This window comes from Bipolaris sorokiniana (assembly GCF_000338995.1).
Source record: "Bipolaris sorokiniana ND90Pr unplaced genomic scaffold COCSAscaffold_21, whole genome shotgun sequence".
Classification (NCBI taxonomy): Eukaryota; Fungi; Ascomycota; class Dothideomycetes; order Pleosporales; family Pleosporaceae; genus Bipolaris; species Bipolaris sorokiniana.
The window spans coordinates 159,499-178,123 of NW_006911915.1; the positions used below are offsets into that span (position 1 = coordinate 159,499).

At 45.0% G+C, this 18,625-nt stretch overlaps 7 protein-coding genes across 7 annotated transcripts; 5 read left to right on the forward strand and 2 right to left on the reverse strand.

The window, feature by feature from the left end:
* Positions 1–1,139: 1,139 nt before the first annotated feature.
* On the forward strand, positions 1,140–1,448 carry COCSADRAFT_280488 (uncharacterized protein). Its single transcript, XM_007707809.1, has one exon. It carries the CDS (start codon positions 1,215–1,217, stop codon positions 1,431–1,433), a length of 219 nt encoding a protein of 72 aa, XP_007705999.1. The 5' UTR covers positions 1,140–1,214; the 3' UTR covers positions 1,434–1,448.
* Positions 1,449–1,850: 402 nt separating this feature from the next.
* COCSADRAFT_42010 (uncharacterized protein) lies at positions 1,851–3,624 on the forward strand. The gene is made up of 6 exons (XM_007707776.1): positions 1,851–2,051; positions 2,106–2,426; positions 2,471–2,510; positions 2,566–3,019; positions 3,078–3,145; positions 3,198–3,624. Exons 1-6 carry the CDS (start codon positions 1,983–1,985, stop codon positions 3,542–3,544), a joined length of 1,299 nt encoding a protein of 432 aa, XP_007705966.1. The 5' UTR covers positions 1,851–1,982; the 3' UTR covers positions 3,545–3,624.
* A 1,589-nt stretch (positions 3,625–5,213) lies between these two features.
* COCSADRAFT_351043 (uncharacterized protein) lies at positions 5,214–6,082 on the forward strand (the record flags this gene model as incomplete). The annotated part of the gene is made up of 2 exons (XM_007707810.1): positions 5,214–5,555; positions 5,669–6,082. The coding sequence occupies 2 exons, from the start codon at positions 5,214–5,216 to the stop codon at positions 6,080–6,082; spliced, it is 756 nt and encodes a 251-aa protein (XP_007706000.1).
* An 812-nt stretch (positions 6,083–6,894) lies between these two features.
* On the reverse strand, positions 6,895–8,356 carry COCSADRAFT_185912 (uncharacterized protein). The gene is made up of 3 exons (XM_007707811.1): positions 8,059–8,356; positions 7,617–8,005; positions 6,895–7,560 (listed from the first exon to the last, which is right to left on the reverse strand). Exons 1-3 carry the CDS (start codon positions 8,311–8,313, stop codon positions 7,179–7,181), a joined length of 1,026 nt encoding a protein of 341 aa, XP_007706001.1. The 5' UTR covers positions 8,314–8,356; the 3' UTR covers positions 6,895–7,178.
* A 1,321-nt stretch (positions 8,357–9,677) lies between these two features.
* COCSADRAFT_104073 (uncharacterized protein) lies at positions 9,678–11,361 on the reverse strand (the record flags this gene model as incomplete). Its single annotated transcript, XM_007707812.1, has 2 exons — positions 9,678–10,156; positions 10,212–11,361. The coding sequence occupies 2 exons, from the start codon at positions 11,359–11,361 to the stop codon at positions 9,678–9,680; spliced, it is 1,629 nt and encodes a 542-aa protein (XP_007706002.1).
* Positions 11,362–13,345: 1,984 nt separating this feature from the next.
* On the forward strand, positions 13,346–14,655 carry COCSADRAFT_280548 (uncharacterized protein). Its single transcript, XM_007707813.1, has one exon. It carries the CDS (start codon positions 13,381–13,383, stop codon positions 14,599–14,601), a length of 1,221 nt encoding a protein of 406 aa, XP_007706003.1. The 5' UTR covers positions 13,346–13,380; the 3' UTR covers positions 14,602–14,655.
* A 2,754-nt stretch (positions 14,656–17,409) lies between these two features.
* Positions 17,410–18,396, forward strand: COCSADRAFT_104066 (uncharacterized protein; the record flags this gene model as incomplete). The annotated part of the gene is made up of 3 exons (XM_007707814.1): positions 17,410–17,528; positions 17,588–18,123; positions 18,173–18,396. 3 exons carry the CDS (start codon positions 17,410–17,412, stop codon positions 18,394–18,396), a joined length of 879 nt encoding a protein of 292 aa, XP_007706004.1.
* Positions 18,397–18,625: the final 229 nt, after the last annotated feature.

The following is an 18,625-nucleotide window of genomic DNA, read 5'->3' on the forward strand; positions in this document are numbered from 1 at the left end:
GGTATTCGCATCAGGCGTTTTCCATAGAGCGGAGTCACATGATAGGCAGCTTACGTCGCATCGGAGCAAATGCATCACACTATCTTCAGCCTCGCTAAACATGCGCCATCAGGCAGAAATAAAGGTTAGAGGAACGCCTGGTGTCTTCGCTACAGATCTGCACAGGCTTGCGTACTGATACTTGGTTCTGACATTCAATCAGAATATTCTGGCAACTATTCGACATTTTGACTATTGTCACGGAGTTCCTCTTTTCACTGGCAAAAAGCCTAAACTTCGCATTTCGTACGTCTAGCGATATATGACCATGCTATCGTCCATATCTGACTCTTAGTTTAGGGAATCTTAAGCTACTGGCGAACAATTCGGGTGGCTCCACCATAGATGCCTCAATGACGCATGGCTCAACTACTGATAGTAGCTCGATGAACGCCATCGAGGCGAGATGAACGGAATCTTGTCGAGGAATACCAACGATGGGTTACAATTCCTGTTTTTGGCACACTGGATTCCTTTTATCATCAAATGCCTGAGAGCCAGAGGTAACCATTCCGCGAGGAAGCACCACGACCTGCGAGCAGTGGGTACTTTGGGGAAGTCTCGAGAAACATCATCCACGCAAAGCATAGTTATTCATCCATCGATGAAACTTCCTACTTTCGAGTGGACTTCAAAGACGACAGACAATGACGTTGAATGTATCTTGATATACACCATAGCAGCTGCAGTCAAGAAGATGAAAGTGACAAACGTAAACCCCTCTTCTAGCTGCGGTAGGTGCTAAGATGGAGAAGGTCGTAAGACTTCAAAGATTCTCTCTCTATATCTGCATCCGGTGGAAAATTATACATACTATATACGCCACTTTATGACCGTAGACTATTGGTGGCCTGCAGCAGAACACTCTCATGTCCCTGCGAAGTTCAATGGAAGTTAGTGAGGCTGAGGCTTTATCATAGCGCCAGTTGCAGATCCGAGGAGCTGATTCTCGTCGGCATTCTCCGAAAAGGTGGGGCATATTAAGCGAGACAAGCCCCTGACCGAAAAAGCAAATATGAGTATGCAGGGGTTTTATGACTCCCAACAAACTTAATGTATTACCCCTATTTATGAAGAAGAGTGATCCTCAACAACTCGGCTGCCCATCTGCGCAGCTTATGGCATAAAATACACAAAGGGAATGTTGGAGATTTGATTTCTCGGGTTGCACTGCAATGCTGTCATTGATCTTGTTTACAGTTCTTCTTTTCTTCTATAGGCTTGAGCAATCGTCTGAGTGTATAGGTTATCGTTACTGTTTCCAAGACGAGACTACTCCTAGCAAATGCCGTGCGCTCCTCCATGACCTACTTTGCCCCATTTACATCGTAAAATGCCACTATCATTATGTTTTAAACATAAGGTTTTGTGGCGTGCTGCCTGGTAACGAATAGGTAACTCGATCTGGAACACCAACTATCAAAAAACAATACAGTGAAAGCTAGAGCAGGCTATGACGTAAAATTGATCACATCCAAGCCACGGCGCACGCTACGGAACCACAATCTCAGGTATACCCATCGTTCTTGCAGCGCTTTCAGTTATTGCAGCTGAAGCTTCCCACATCCGCATAATCTACATGCGTAGTAGTTCCCACTTATCACTAGTGTTCACGACGGTGTCTTCGACCATCCAATGATATATTCAGGTATTTAGATAAGAATTGCGCTCCACCTCTAGCAGGTAAAACGATACGTTCTGAGGTCGTTTAGTGCATTTAAGTGACGAAAGTCTGAAAGTAGACCGCTTAAGACCAAACAAGGCCTAGATTCCCACTTTAAAACAGTCCCCAGATTGTATTACTTATCATCGGCAACGTGACTTCGTTTTTATGTGTTGTGCATGCCTTCTATTGTCCCAGCTCTGGGGTGCTTGGAGCTCTATGCGTAGACTTGCTGTTCTTGAGTAGAATGCACTCTCCTTGGATATTGTGTTTTCTTTTCATGTCCCGCGTCGCTGTCACTCCTGTTTGGGGCCAACTTGATCCACTAGCTACTCTACCAGTTTGCGCGGTGAGTATATTTCCATTTTGAGCTTCCTCAGACCTAAGTTGACAATTGGCTTAGCAAAAATGCCTCGCCAGCTCTTTCGCCAATTCCATATGCGATCCGCTTAAGGATATGTCCTGTCGGTGCAACAATGGAACGCAGCAGTTGATCGCCATAAACTGCTTTTCCACGTCATGCACTGCTCGGGAGACTTTGACGACCCTGAACGTCACCACGGTCATGTGCGAGGTGCCAGTTCGGGACAGATCTGGGTTGTATCGCACGGTCAACTCCGTTTTGTTTACCTTAAGTACTGTGGCCATCCTAGGGCGATTTTATTCCCATTTTGCTCTCGGGCGCTTGCAACTGCTCGACGACGGGAACATGGCTTTGATACTGGTATGTTTTTTCGTTAAGCACCTGTCGCGACTAACATTCTACAGGTGCTGAACATACTTATGTTTACTCTGACAACCATGATGTGTGAGTCCTCGCGTTTCTAAGACTACATTGGAAGGATAACCGCTAATTTAAGAAGCATTCACTGGACTCGGACAAGACATATGGAAAGTCTCATTCAAAAACATTAGATTGACACTGCTATACTTCTGGATCTCCGTACCATTCTACGGAATAGAGTTTGGCCTTGGCAAGATTGCCTTCGGCCTTTTCTACCTCCGCATATTCAACGATAGCGGTTTCCGCAAGTTGGTCTGGTTTGTTATTGTCTTTACGCTTCTTTACACGATTGCCTTTGCTTTTTTGGGTACATTTGTTTGCTCTCCTGTGAGTTATTTTTGGTGGCAGTGGGACCTGGGTGGCGAGCATAAAGGCAAATGTCTTAACAACAACACTATCGGGTTTGTCACGGCATCGTTTAGTATCTTTACAGACCTTGTTATGTTAGGCCTGCCTATTCCCCAGATCTGGGCTTTACATCTTTCCACGAAGAAGAAAGTTGGAGTCTTATTCATGTTTAGTATCGGCTTCTTGTAAGTTTTGTTGATATATATCTGCGTCGTGCCTTGGAGGATGCTAATATCAATACAGGGTAACTATCGTTTCAATCATCCGGCTACACGCTTTAGTCAACTTTGCAAAATCTACAAACTTCACTTGTAATGCCGCTCCCTTCTCTTCTTATATAGCTTCTTCTAATAAGCCTATCAGATGACTTTCTTGATACTTCACTCTGGTCTTTGATCGAAATATATGTCGGAATTATTTGTGTATGCATGCCGTCGCTCAAGCTCGGTATCCAATTCTTCTGCCCCAAGATTCTACACAGCGTCATGTCCACCTCAAGATATACTGGCTCAGGCCGAACTGGAGGCAATATTGCTATTCATAGAAGTGTTCAAGTCACCATAGGTAGCTATCCCACGAAGCCGCAAACGGAGGAGCAAGGGAGCACTGTTGAATTAGTGGAAATAGTGGGAGATGCAAAGAGCACGCCAATACATGAAAGGTCACAATGTGAAACGAATAATGTAGAGCAGGGATATTTACCTGGATAGTTGATTTTTGGGTTAAAAAAAGTCAAGATATTGTACACAAAATCTCAGGACCGCGTATAGTGACCGTCTAAATAAAGGACAGCTTCTTCTACTATTGAACGCCGAGGCTAGTCTCAATGTCTCATCATATTCTTTTTTCCCGCCTTGTTCCTAGCTGCGTTAAAAGAACTCCTCCTACTTAATCGTCCTGTTCCTAGCTTTGAGTATGTTGTTTTCTTTTAACATCTACTACTGTTCTTGCTTCTTCTCAAACTGAACGTTGACACTCTAAGTACTTTACAATCATACTAACACAGCGACCCCGCTAAACAAGACACGAGACACATCATAAATCACAGAAACAACATGTAGCACAAGCTTCCAGAGAGCAAATCTATATCGCTAGCTACCCTAGCCCAACCTGTTCAACTCCGCTTTCCTCACCACCACTTGCGATCCTCCTTTCCTTAACACCATTTCGCCAAACCGCCTACCCAAGGGCTAGCATCAAAGGAGCGCTACAAATAGAACACCAACAAAGAAGTAAAATACAAGTTTTCGATCGGAAAAAGGTGACGAATTGAAACAGGAAACGGACTTTTCGAGTTTTTTGCGCCGCAAGGCAGGGAGATCTGTCATACAAGTATAACCGAGGGAAAAAAAGCAGATGAAAGGCAGGAATGAAAAGCAAGGATCAGAATAAGCCCTATTTATATCCCATGAATGCCTGGACAGAGAAGCTATCATGTCCAGAGGGAAAGATAGTTTAGATATATACGATAATGGTATGTAAAAGTCTCCAAATACAATAGAGACAGAGACTCTATAGTTAATGTGGAGAGCTAATGCTCCTTTATTCATAGCGAATGTAATAGCTATGCGGAGTCTTGGCGGGTGAGCCTACTCACCATTTGTCTCCTTCGTTATATTGAACAGATTTATTATCAGCTTCGTATTTGCAATACTGAAAGCATCTGCTGGCAAGCACACTAGATCATTCTTCCTAAAATTGTCCATCTTTCATTTATTGCCGACCACGCAAGCATAGTAAGGCGAGCTTAAGATGCATTAGACACAAGATTTACTCACGCAGCAACAAGCTGTTATTAGTACTGCGACTGGTAGTAATGAGTCGGAGTTACAGGAGTACGTATTGGAGAACAATACGCAAGGGCTGCATGAGGAATACGAACATCAGAAACTTGTGATTGCTGCGATACGATATGATTAGACACTGCGTCAGTTTGAAACATATTAGGGTTCCCGGTAAAAACGTTTCGATTTCAACTCTAAATTTGCTGCTTACTCATGGCTGAGAAATAAATTGGGCAGAATAGCCTCTATCTTACCAGGAGCCATTTATGTGGTCTTGTATCCAGGAACAGGAGGAGCTTGCATGGTGCCTAGAGCACGGCGGCAGTCTTGCCACGGCTGGAGAGCAACAGCACAAAAGGCCTATACTCCAAGCGGTTGCTGAGAGTGGTGATATCGCAGTGTTTAAGTTTTTGCACTCCAGAAAGACTCCTTTATGACCTGATACACTGCATAGAGCCGTTATGGCAGTCGCATTCAGTCACGATAGCTCGGACTGCCCGAAGAAAGACGACGAGAAGCAGCGGCAGAGCAGAGCGCGATACACCCAACTTATGGCTATGATGCGCTTGAAGTTATTGTAGAGAATGATCTCTTGATGCACATCTATGGAAATGGCTTTGGCCAGACCAGTACTCATGCCAGTCTCACAGATGTCATTACACTTATCGCTCACAAAAGTCCACGGTTGCGCATACTCGAACTGGATGCAGGCACGGGTGGAGCTGCAAGAATCATGCTGAATCCCTTAGAAGGACACACACCGCTGCCTAAGTACGATCAATTTGACTTCAGTGATATTTCTAAGGCCTTCTTAGGTGTTGCTCGGGAAAGGTTCCAGGACCATCGCCATTTAGACTTTGGAATCCTCAACATTGAGAATGAGCCCACTGGTCAGGATTTTGAGGAGGATTTGTACTATATCCTTTTTGTATCAAAAGTGAGTCTACACTGTAACCAACCGCCACGATCTAGTTGCTGATGTTCAATTAAGTGACACATGCAATACGCAATGTTGTGTCCTGTTTGCGGAACTTCAAAACGCTTCTCAAGCGCGATGGAAAGCTCGTGATCACAGAGACAACAAAAGACCGGCTTTTTACTGGCTTCATGCTTGGTGCCCTGCCTGATTACTGGCTCAGTGCGGACGATGAGCGACCGAGTAGGCCATTCGTTTCCAAGGCTAAATGGAAGCAGGTATTGCTCGACGCAGGCCTCGCTGGAGTCGACATTATGCTTGATAATTACGACGAGCCAGTCAGTTGCACGACCCTCATAGTAGCACGTAGCACAAGTAAAGATATTCATACAGATCTCAATGTTGCTGACGACGTGAACTGTAGCAACGGGCATGTCGACGCTAATCAAATCGAGAAGGTCAACGAGGCAAAGTCATCTAGAGCAACTCTGGTGGAAGGATCCTTCGACTCTGTCGTCACGCTAGATAGTGACCACAATTCTTACTGAGTGCACAGATCTACCAACATGAGGCACAGCCAATCCAGCGCGCCATTGAGCGCAAATACACACGATTAGGCATCGACACGTGCTCCATGGCACTCGAAGCTTTGCCAAACTCCCTCGATTGAGACGCATGCACCGTTATGTTAGCAGAGCTTGGAATTCCTTTATTGGCGCGCATGACTTCGGCTGAGATGATGGCTGTGCAGCGTTACACGCAGCTGACAACTACGTCACTGTGGGTCACCGATGGTGGAGTGATATAAGGCTACGATACAGGAAAGTCTCTTGTCTTTGGACTTGCCAAAGCCATCATAACTCAGCAGCCTTCGTTCCATCTCTCGAGTTTACACATCGATATTAAGAACAAAGGTCAAGAGAACAGTGATAGCGTGCTGCTTGTTATAGAAGCTGAGATGGTATTCTAATAAGACTCACACGCAGAGATGGATACCGAATTGGTGAAGAAGAATGAGTTAGTGTACGTTAGTTGCTATATGAGTGATTACATAGAGAAAACTGGGTTTGGGCGCAATCTAGCCTTCAACATGACCATGAGCAATATCTCTTAAGGCGATTATGCCCTTGCGCTACGGTTTCAGAGCGTCAGAAAGGTCGAAAGCTTTTATTTTCACAGGCAGGACCTGGAACCCCTGGCTGAGGGCGAAGTATTGATCGACGTGGGTGCTATAGCATTGAATTCACTGGTACGTATAACACCTTCTTTTTACGATCCTGGAGCAACGCTAACACATCCCTAGTTGGTTGACACTCTTAAGGGTAAACTATATTTGATAAGTTTCGGAATGGAAATAGTAGGCAGGGTTTGTGCAGTTGGCTCTACAATCCGCAAGTTGAAGGCTGGGGATTATGTATGGTGCGTCTGCCCACACCATTTCCACATAGCTATCGTTGTGAACGAGAGTGATTACGAGATACGTTCGGTGCAGGAGCTGAACGAAGACTTGCTTGGCCAGATCCGTCTCGTAATCACATCTCTACAAGTCGCAAGCTTGCTACGTATATCTCGTTGCTATACTATAACAATATCTTTATAACTTAGTGTACTCTTGTTAGCTACTATGCTTTGACTATCCTATGACTAGTCTTTTAGTCTGATAGTACTACTACTTGGACTTGACCTATCTCCACCTGTAACCTGGACATTATATTGTTTCAAACTATGACTTGTGAGCTGGATATCATGATCGCCATGTTGGCTGGGATGCTCCTGATATCCTGCTCGTGACGGATGGCCAGAGGTCCACGCGCGCGAGCGCTTGCGACTGGCACTATCGTGCGTTGACGTATCGTTGAGGACCTGACGGAGCAAGGGGCGGAGGGTAGCAGCGGCGGAAGTAGCAAGGCCAATGCCGGTTTCGCAGGTAGACCAGATTGCAACATCGATGGTAGAGTAGAGGAAATCGGGGATATCGTTAAGGCCATTGATGAAAGGCAGGCGGACAATAGTCGCTGAGGAACCACTAGTAAGGCATTAGTGTACAATACCCAGGATGATCTGAAGGTAGAATGATCTTACATAGCGCAGCAGGCGAGTACAACGCCCACAGTGACTTTGTTCCTCTTGTTCATTTGTAGACCATGCACGATGAAGATTGGAACGATACTGAACGTCCAATCGGTTACACATGACAACGCAGAGTAGCCATAGAACGAATTGACAATGACTTTGGAGGGTATGCAGTAGCCTTTACCACCGCGAAATTGCTCCCAGAAGAAGGAAACCGGCCAACACTGGAAGGTGAAGATGAAGAAGAAGTACACGCTGTATATCTGGATGGAAAGCAGGGAAGTCCAAAGAATGATGCGATGAGTTCTCCTCTGAGCGATGCGCAACAGGAAGATACCGATGCTGGATTTGAGAAAGATGTTCGTAATGACATAGGTCGGTTCGCAGGCCCACCACCACTACTACGAGTTAATATCAAGGTAGGCTATACTGTGAATATGATGTTACACACCTTCATGCCAACTGGGTAGTTTTCGTCGGGAATAAGATATCGTCGTTTTCCAGTTCCGTTCGAAATACCTAGACGCGCTAGGGTACAAAAGACCAAGAATGAAACCAGCGTAAGGACAGAAAAGTAGTCATCGGCTGAGAAGTTCTTCACAATTACTAGTTTGCAGTAACATCGAAGCATCACTAGCAGAATGCAGATGCACATGAAGAAGCCAAGCACACCAATGAATTCTCCGGATCGGTCATCGCGCGCCATGCTGGTCGTGAGAAATTTGGTGTAGAAATGGGTCAAACTCAAGATCCGGTGCGCAAGCAGGACTGTTATGGAAGCGTTGCTCTTTGCACGTCCTTTTCTAAAGGGGCTGACATGACTCTGTAGGCGACTAGGCGTGCTACCTATATGGAGAAGGAATTTCCGTCAACTCGGAACGCAAGCAAACCCAGACTAGCTCTGATTCTAACCCATGTCGTTTCAGCCCTAAATCGGCAATGACTTGCCGTGGCAATGGGTAAGGTGGGTAAGTGGCTACGCTTGTTCAATCATTGTTTGGCTCGGGTTGGTCGCGCCATTAGTGTCTACCCCACCGTTGAGAATTTGCTCTGCACTAATTTCACTCCACGGAGCTGATAAGTTCTGGAACAACTCAAATGCGCAAAAAGCGGGCGTGGCGTATCAGAAAATTTGCATTGCTTTATCGCCTCTACAAAAAAGTAAACATTAAGTCCAGAATTAGATATGTATGGGAATGTGCTGTGCCGTAAGATTGCTGATCTACTAGATCTCGATTGACCCACCCCGCGATGGCCAAGGCCCATCTGCAAATCCCCCAAGATCATCACCCCTAATCTCATACGGAGAGTCCAACCTCAACTAATGCGCTGCTTCCTTAGTATCTAACATAATGGTTCTCGATGTGAGTTGAGCTTTAGGTGCACTACAAGAACATATATCACTCGATCGGGATGACGGTCATTGGAACTGCTCTTGAGTTTAGTCTTATGTATCAAGGTAAGCACACTGGGCATACTTTGGTGACAGCTTAAGATATTCCTTGCACTATAAGAAGTAACACTTAGTTTTGCATCGAGAGAACTTGAACTTCTGGCCTGCTTAAACATATCCTTTGATTTTCCAATCAAATGAAGCAAAATTCCTCCCTGTAAGCAACCGGTCCTTCCGAAGGATCCTCTATGATATCTTGGTACTATCCATAGAACCTAGGTGCGGCGCCCCTCACACCTAGGTTCTATAATATTACCTGACTATCGCGTGAACTTAGCTAGCATTGGCCTTTTCTCCTGATTGAAATAGAATTTGTTAGCCGGTCCTCAGCGGTTTCTTGAATGAATCCTGTTTAATACCTAGTTATTGCTTTCGTAAACTCAATCCGTTATAATAGAGCTTGATTCGTTCGTATGATAGAGCTTGGACTGATGAATATTCAAGTACACATTTTGGTAATACAGCATTGATTCCAACCGAGTATAGCTAAGGAACATGTCAATCAGGTCCATGGTCCCATCCTATGTTCTAGTGAAAAAAAGAAAGAATCTTGCCTTTTTCGTATGATAGGGTGAGTTATATTAGTAAGTCAGGATGATGACTCAAATTTTCCAAATTTAGGCATTCCATCGTTTTGCAAGTCCTGTCTTTGGACGGTAGCATGGCAGCCACTCTTTCAATGCCTTTTTAAACAGTTCTCGACTCTTGAGCCCATCAGGAACAATAACACCCGTTGTCCTGAAATCAAAGCAATGTGCCGCATCTCTCAGAACCATACCAAACAGCTTATTCTTTCCGGTGCTTACTCCGCATTTGGGAATGTCTTGGGTGATTTCTACCTTTGGTGCAAAATCCAGGTCAGAAGCAGGTGAATTCAGGCGCCAAGGGTCGAACTCCCCATTGGACCAGTAAGTATTCGATGGTCGAATGGACCATCCACCAAGGACTTTGTTGGTTTTTTTAGTGTTAGGCAACTCTGGGAAGAGAGGAGCGGTTGCGTTAGGGAATTGGAGATGGCATATGTCGCGCTGATGCTGAATCGAGTTGTATTTTGAAATGAGTTGATGAGGGCCAATATTGGCGGCTTGGAAGAATCCTGTACTTAATTAGAATTGGTTGAAGCGTTTTGAGGGAACAAATTTGAGACATACCCCATTCGGTACAATATTGCCATGTCCAGCTGATCGTTGAAGGGTCCTTGAACGCACCGTCCAAGATGCAATGTCCACCTGTTTTGTTCGCATGACCCGAGCACTCTAGCTCAAAATAATCATTTACCATGGTCACAAAGTTGGGGTAGGTGGACCACCTATCTACCACCCACTTGGCGCCTTTGCTCGGTGCCCATCCTTCCTTCGGTGCCGTATTTCCGTTCGCAAGGTCAGTTTCAATCCAGTCACAGAATTGACGAAGCCCATAAATATCACCCTCCATGCCGTATGACTGCCATCTCGAGGTTATAAGAGTAAGCGCATCCGCAAATCCAGCATTCGAGCTATTGGCAGCCCCTAGACCTAAGAATTGTTCTTTCAGTCTAGCAGTGGCACGCTTGTCTTTATCCATGACCCCATCTATGTATCTGACTGCAGCCTGGATGTCCCGGGTACAATTTCCAAAGCCCTTCGCGTTCATGCCTCGCCATACTGGGTCGAAGTAATACGTTTGATCAACTCTAGCCTCGACTGGGGCCGAAGCAGCCCATGAAGCGTAAATCGTGTCAGGATACAAGTTGCGCATGAAGGCAGCCCTCATTCCAGGATAGGAACCGCCAATAAAGACCCATGGTGTCTGGTCAGGAGTGAGCGTTGCATTGATTTCTTTTCTGCTAAACTGCTTCGCGAAGCGGTCAACATCCGCAAGTGCCTGCTCCGACGTTAAGAACCTAAAGGCCTCTGCTGGTGTGTCGATTGAGATGTTTATGGGCGACGAATCGCCATAGAATCGGTGCTCCCATACAATGCCGATACCATTGAATTCATCGACTATCTGCTTGAAAAAGCTGGTTTCATTGCGGAGCCTGAACTGAGAGCTTGTAATGGCATTAGCTTCACCCACATCATAGATGAAGACGGGACCGCCCAGTTTGTAGCTTTTCGTATTCACCCAGTATCTGTTGCGAAAATTGCCAGCGCCCGAGCCGAAGTGATCCAATGGGAGCTCAATATACTCGGGGTTGATAGGTCCGGGGTCAGCAGCCAGGGAAGCAGATATGTCCCCACTTGATGCGGACTTGACAGATTCGAAGGACGCAACCTTGGCTGAATACTCTTCAACAGGTGTACCATCGGGATTGAGGCCCATCTGGGCAAGCAAATCCCACTGGTTTTGAATGGCTCCATTCAAAGCATTGGTATTCTGCAGCAGCGCAAGAGTGAGCGCGGCTATCAATTTAGAGGACCGCATACCGGCAAGAAGGGTTCTCAAGTGAACGAAAATCAATACCGCGAGCAAGCTCACAAGGGAGAATTGAGTGAACTCCGAGCCCCGCCAACTAGGCTGGAACTTCGGATGTGAAAATGAAGAAAATGGACTCCAGGAACCGTTGTAGTTCACAGCCGCACAATATATAAGCACAGCAAAAACAAAATACAGCTGAACTCAAACCCAATTTTGGCTAAAGTCTGCTCATCATTGCCACTAGCTCATGGACACAGCTCGCATGTCGGCGTGATTCGCTGTCCAAATCCTAAAGCGTTCAGATCCGCCATCTTCCAAATTGCGCCGCTTCGCACCCAAGTCCAAGATGGCAAAAGACAGCGGTGATTAGCTAGAAGTAGAAGGCGTCACGGATCATAGCCAAGTGTAGTGGAGCAAAGCTTATCGGCGTTGGTTGCGAATGGCAGGTCTTTGCCAAGCTACTTGAGACCTTCCTTCTTGAGCCTAGCGATGTAACGTAGCTTAGGCCTAGATTGATGCACCCATATGTAATATGACCAAGCTCAAGATCACGTACCATACAAACAATGACAATCTAGAGGCAAAATAACAAAGGTATTCTTTTTATTCTGTAAATATCTGATCCACCTATGGTGCATCAGCCCACCATTGCTAACAAAAGAATCGCAACGCCCATTCTAGTCCACCAGGAACTATTATAATTAAAAAAAACACTTCGTAATGAAGGTATATCTCCGAGCCAAGGAGGGCAAAGTCCGGGCTTTAAGCTCCAGTAGAATGATCCCTCTTGATTATTACTAAAAGCCAAACCCTAAGAGTTATTCTATAAAGTCAATACTTGTAATGGTTGTGACTCCATGGAGAAGTCTGATATTGGTAAGCATTAGGTAGACATAGCTAATTCCTATACACCTTTTTCCCATCACGCTCTTATGGAGATCCGCAGGTGAGTAAAATGAACTCATCTTATTCCACGCATTTGCATCGACTAACACAACTGCAGAAAGCCTCAATAAAGACCCTGAACTCTGGAAATTGGGCTATTACCCACTTCACATAACCTAAACGAAAGACAGTAGCATGCTCATTGGAGAGGCAGCACATCGGATGCTCCCTCGTGTGCACCCATGACTCCCTGCAAGTCAATAGTGCTAACCGAACAACATAAATTAAGGCCAGGGGGCAAACCAAGGCATTGAGGAAACTGGTGCAATAGGGATGTTTCTTGTACAGATCTCAAGTCTCAGCGACGTACCCGCTCGAGGCGAGCAGGTGCATGATGCGAGGCGCAACCGAGCTGCTGCAATGCGGATCTTTTCAAATGATGGTCAAGATGAGTCGGACCGCATTGAGACTGTGACGAAGAAGTGTACAAATGTTATATGTAGGAGAATATCAATCCTGACCTTGGATTAAAAAACATTCAGCAATCCAACCATGCTGCTACATGTGTGCTCAAGGGGTTTGCAGGCTATGTTGGCCCCTCTCGGGTTGCTGCGTCGTGGCTGAATAGCTGTAGTTGCTTTTAGTGGGCGTTATTCTTAGTAGCTTAACTACGCTACTCGCAGAATTCATCCGTCCATATTTGACAGGGCCACGATAGCGGCTGTACAGATATCGCATTCATATGAAGGACGTGCGATATCCTGTAGAGACGATCACGGTCTTTGATAGGAAGGCCTCTCATCCTTATGACAGTAATCTTAATATTTAAAATCTCATTCTGTATGATGATCGTTGTATCCTTGTACCCACATGCATATCAGAGGCGCATTACGCACCCGTGCGCAGTAGATGGATCCCTTGCTTGGCATTGCCCAGCATGAGTCATATCACCTCATTATTACTATGTTAGTTCCGAAACTCTTTTAAACAGTTCAAACAAGCATACGCAAGGAAACACACCAATCATTTTATTACACAATGGACTTTTACCACCTTATCCCTGAAGGCTGTCATGCTGTTCCGCACGAAAGACTCGATCTCCGCCCAGATGAAGATATCGATTCTGAGCTACAGAGTGTGAGACCTGTCGTCAGTCAGAAAAACGTATGGTTTTTCTGGCATGCTGGGTTTAGCGCCTTACACCCTTACACAAAGCGTAACATTCGGACCTGGCATCGTCGATTTTCGAAGAAGGGCTGGACGATCCGCGTAGTTAGCTGCCACCCTAGCGATGCCTTGAATATCGCAAATCTTCTAGACATAAAAGACCGGAAATTGTTTCCTACTGCTTTTGTGGAAGGAACAATAGGTGGAAAGTACGCCGCGCAACACACCTCTGATCTTGTCCGCTGGCCTCTGTTACTCAAATATGGCGGCATTTACGCGGACGTTGGGATGATACAGATTGGGGATATAGATCGTCTGTGGAATGAAACAATCGGAAACCACTCTTCTGATCACGAAGTTCTGAGCTACAGAGGCCCACAACAGCAGGGAAGGAATCTTACAAACTACTTCCTTGCTTGTAAACCAGGCAATGAACTCTTCGCTCGTTGCCACAGACTTTTTCTCAAGCTTTGGGAGGGTCGGACAGATACTGTAGGACTGCACGCACATCCATTACTCGAAGGTGTTCCTTTGCAGGGTGGGTCTTTCGAGATAAGAGAAGAAGGAAAGCCTATTATCAATAAAGAGGAAGCTGGAAAGATGCTGACAGACTACATTATACAAGGCCAGGTCGTCAGCATGGTCATGGGTCTGGTTGATGAAGTAGAAGGATGGAATGGGCCAGACTACGTTAAAGATCACGTGTACGGAATCGACTTCATGAGTGGGAGTCAGCTCATTAACGAGTTGACTAGCTGGAATGGAAGGGCACAATTTGAGTTGATGTCAACAAAGATGCCAGCGCAAGGGGCAAAAGAAGATGACGAGCAGAAGAAAGCAAGGAAAATCATCCAGACAGTGTTACAGAACAGCTGGGGTTTTAAATTGGCCCACGGAATGATATTGGCTGTATATAAGGAGACGTTGGGAAGTCTTTGGAGGGATAATGAAGGTTCTGATGTTGCTGATGGAACATATGCAGCATGGTTCAGACACGCAACGTTATATTGGGACCAGGATGCACTCCCCTGTAAAGTTGAATTCCCAGATACTCAACCTTGGAAGAGGGGTGCATTACTAGATGAAAAATAGATTTTCTGTATGTTCAGACTGGTAAATAAGTTCAATGTGTCCAAACACTACGCTAAAAATAATACCATTCTCTCAGAGAGAATAGTAGGATATTACAGTGTGCCTTTGCATATTTATTCATAGATGGCACAGCAAGGGCGACCTGGCAGAAGGGGCAGGCAGTTGTACAGATTCCGTTACTACAGGCTGGTCGAACAAACTCTCACTATAGATAGCATAGAGTGGTTGATGTTGTAGGTTAAGAGGGCTAGCAAAGCTGCGTGTACTCGAACAGTAAGTTCCAATTAGGTAACCAGAACCTGCAGGCGATTTTGTGAGCTACTTTAGTGTGCTCTTTGTTTAGAAGTAGAACTAAGTATGCATTGATTCTTAGCGGTGATCTTTCACATATGATTCGCCACTTTGTAATGCTACCTAATAGAGGACTGTGCACCACTAGCTTAAGACACTATTACCCATATCACTATTTTAGGCATCGCAGTTACGCCAGGAATCATATTTAGCCTCGAATTTCTATTTTACAAAACAATGACCGATGTGATGTGGCGAGTCCAATGCGGGGCGTTATTGTAGGGCTACAAGAACCAAATTCACTCAATTCAGAAATCATTCATGCACCCAAGTCTAAACTTAGAGGAGTATCATATTGCAGATCACAGAGCAACGTCGCCTTTCATACTCCATATTCCTGTCGCATATCATAAACCTGTTATTGAAATACTTCCTTTCGTTCCAATCTCCGTACCTCGGTGTCCTTTGTTTCTCATATCATCAATGTTTCCGCACCTCTCAGTATGCAGTATCCGCTTTTCGCCCTAGTCACCACCGGATTCTATACCGCAGCACAATGCGCTGAAGCGTCTTCCGTTGGCAGCATAATTCCTATTGGACGAAATTGCAGCCCAGGCAGCACTCCATGAACTGATGGCGCCAAATGTTATGCTGTCAACTTGACACAACAACCGGTATGCGTAACTACTAGGCCTTGTGCCAGAATGACCAGGAGCACGCATTTAACACCTGTAATGGAGGTTTCTGCAATGACTTTTCAGCTTCTTCTTCTTCTTCTTCACCTTCGGCCGCTTCTTAGACCTCACCAGTCATCACAAGGACACCAAATGGACAAGGCATACTGCCTGCTCCGTCATCAAGCGTCAGCGCAGCCCCTGGATCACCTTCTCTCGACGCCGAATGCAAACCCCCTTTATAAACTAAGTTCGCGTAATGATAGTGTAAAATATTGGGCCAGTAATCTACGTGAATCGCGGGATAAAGAGATTCCAACGTTGAGTGCGAGACTAATGCGTACTGCGCTTACAACACTTGCAGTGGTGGCCTTTTCTAAGGCGTTGTGTTTCATCTTGGGCGCACAGTTTGCACTATAGCTCCTATTCCTAATGGTCTTCCTAGTTCAGTTGGCAGGGCTACATTACACCCGACTAGGTGCGACACAAATCACTACCAGCATTGTCCTTTTGGCTTGTAGTAACACAGCACAGTTATGAAGTTGTCTATATACGCATTCATGATTGATTCATTAAGTGCAATTTTGTTGTGAAAAGAAATATACACGCTAACAACATGAGTAGAAACCCAAGACCTTCTGCTATGTGTACTACTTCAAAAGGCAACCACCCAGGCACTTGCATAAAATCTGCGAAGATAAAGAGAGAAGCAAAGATCGGCCGCCTGAATTCATCTACGTTATTGCGCAATTGCACTATAACAAAGTTCACTAGGATCGATGTATAGGCCATGCTCACTTTCCCAACGTACTTCAACACGAACGCTAGCTATGCGATTTCTAAAAACACAATGACGAGGAAATGTCTAGAGAACTTATGGAGCGTTATAGCTCTTGTTTATTCTTTACCCACAATTAGTAAGAAAAGATACAAGATGGTACAATAATAAAATTTGTTGGGGTTTAAAGCTAGGGTAGTTATATTAGGGATCTACTCTTGTATCGAGTCGTTCGCTACACTTTCCTCATTGAAAGGATCTTACAAAAACAATAGTTATTCATTGTCCATTTTCTCCATAAGTGAGAGGGCAACTTCAGTTTCACTACATATTCATGAGTGGGCGTCTGGACAAGTACCTACAGCTAATTAGCTCAGGATGGATACGTTACTTCGAAATTCCCAAATTTGCTATGTTTCTGCCCGATAATTTTGTAGTATCGTAAAATCTCTAGTGGGGAGCTACACCTCATAAGATCCTCACTATATCTCAGGTCAACATTTCATTTTTTTTATTCTTTCTACCTTTTGAAACTCCCGAAATTTGTCGGTTGCATCTCCGTCCCCTGTACCTCTTTCCCTTGTTGAGTCTTAGCTAAAACGATGTTCTTCCAGGATCTACTCCGCAGGATCCGATTGGCCTATGCTCCACCGCTAGTTAATGTAGGTTTCCTCCTGATTCTCAAAATGATAATATCTCTCGACCGCTTGGTTTACATCATTGTCTTATATTTATACATGAACAACGTATTACTAAGAATCAGGACAGCGAGTTGTTCTTGGATAATTATGATGTTACTTGTCAAGGGGTCGCGCACAGCACGAATCGTCCGCCAGAAGGAGCAAGAGAGTATCGCTCGTGTTGAAACGGGCGCACTCGGCCGGCTGGTCTATGGCATCATCTCCACGCTCTGCCTATGTGCTCTGTCCTTTGCATTAGGTGTGTTCGCCAACTAACCTTACATTATAACACTCACACATCACAGGCCTTCGTGTAAAACAATTTAGGAGAAAGGAAAGTTTGCCATTTGCCTGGGTTCTTTGCCATATGCAGACTGTGGTGGCTATGATGCTTGTTATCTCAGGCATGATCCTAGTGTACGACCTCAATCTCACCACTTGGAAGCAATGTCGGGCATCGATCACAGTGTGTCTATCCTTGTACTTCTCCTTGAAGGTTTTACTGTAAGCAATCCCGAAAAGTACTTCCACTTGACGAATATTCGATGGTTCATATGCAGTAGATATATATTCTATCTGGAAAGGACACACATTGCATGTCAACCACTTGCGCGAAGACACGACACGATGTGGATTGGCGGCATAGTCATGACCGTTGGATTTTTCGGAGGCATGACTGTCTGGTGCATCGCTACACCTCACTCTGCTATTAGTGTACACGATGGTCATTGTCGAACCGGAAGCGACATGATACCATCCTACACCACATTTTCCACTGATATTGTGATTAACTTCTCACTCACGGGCGTCTTCATCTGGCTGATCTTACCTATTTTGAAGAGCCAGGCACGGGGTCCAACGACTGTCGTGGATGAATTTTCACTGTCTCCTGCTCTAGGTCCGTCTGGACTCAGGGGAGTCCTGCGCAGCAATGTCGAGAGAGACGACCCACTAGCTTCCAGTGTCAAGAAAATGATTAGGAGAAATATCATTGGATCTATCTTGACATTCGTAGCCGGCGCAATCAACCTAATTGTTTACTTTGTTAATGCAACTAGTCAGATCATATTTGTGTGTTATACAATGTGTATCGTCGACGGTTTGTAGCCACTCTCACGTTGTAGAATGCTACGCTAACAAATTAACAGTAGTGTTTGGAGTCCTGGTCGTCCAATGGCTAATATTCGGGTCACACGAACCAGATATGAATTTCAATCCACCGCCCAGTCACGCTAACCTTGCGAACTTACGGATGGCGTATATCGATAATCGTACTATGCCTGAACGCATCAACATCTCTACTAAAGAATCAAGACCAGAATCAAAATGCGATATAGACTTCATTACTATGCCTGAGAATTTTGAAACTTAATCTATAGTATGTTAGTATGGTAGTCGCTCTTGCTAGCTAACTAGTATTACTCTTTCAGTATTCACGCTTTCCTATATCATTATATTATAATGTGGAACTTTGAATGTAAGTACAGTGGGGTGACAAAAAAAAAAGAACTCCAAAAAGTTGTGATTTTTAAACATCCATTGCTCAATGAGTATTAGCGCTAAACTAATAAAAAATATATCGTTGAATAGGCAATTTCTTG

Bases quoted from the DNA above. Each gene is read 5' to 3' on its own strand.
- COCSADRAFT_280488 (XM_007707809.1), top strand. From the start codon at position 1,215: ATGCTGTCATTGATCTTGTTTACAGTTCTTCTTTTCTTCTATAGGCTT.
- COCSADRAFT_42010 (XM_007707776.1), top strand. From the start codon at position 1,983: ATGTCCCGCGTCGCTGTCACTCCTGTTTGGGGCCAACTTGATCCACTA. The intron at 2,052-2,105 runs GTGAGTATATTT...CAATTGGCTTAG, and splicing joins CTACTCTACCAGTTTGCGCG to CAAAAATGCCTCGCCAGCTC. The intron at 2,427-2,470 runs GTATGTTTTTTC...AACATTCTACAG, and splicing joins GGAACATGGCTTTGATACTG to GTGCTGAACATACTTATGTT.
- COCSADRAFT_185912 (XM_007707811.1), bottom strand. From the start codon at position 8,313: ATGGCGCGCGATGACCGATCCGGAGAATTCATTGGTGTGCTTGGCTTC. The intron at 8,006-8,058 runs GTGTGTAACATC...AACTCGTAGTAG, and splicing joins ACTACCCAGTTGGCATGAAG to TGGTGGTGGGCCTGCGAACC. The intron at 7,561-7,616 runs GTAAGATCATTC...ATGCCTTACTAG, and splicing joins GTACTCGCCTGCTGCGCTAT to TGGTTCCTCAGCGACTATTG.
- COCSADRAFT_280548 (XM_007707813.1), top strand. From the start codon at position 13,381: ATGGACTTTTACCACCTTATCCCTGAAGGCTGTCATGCTGTTCCGCAC.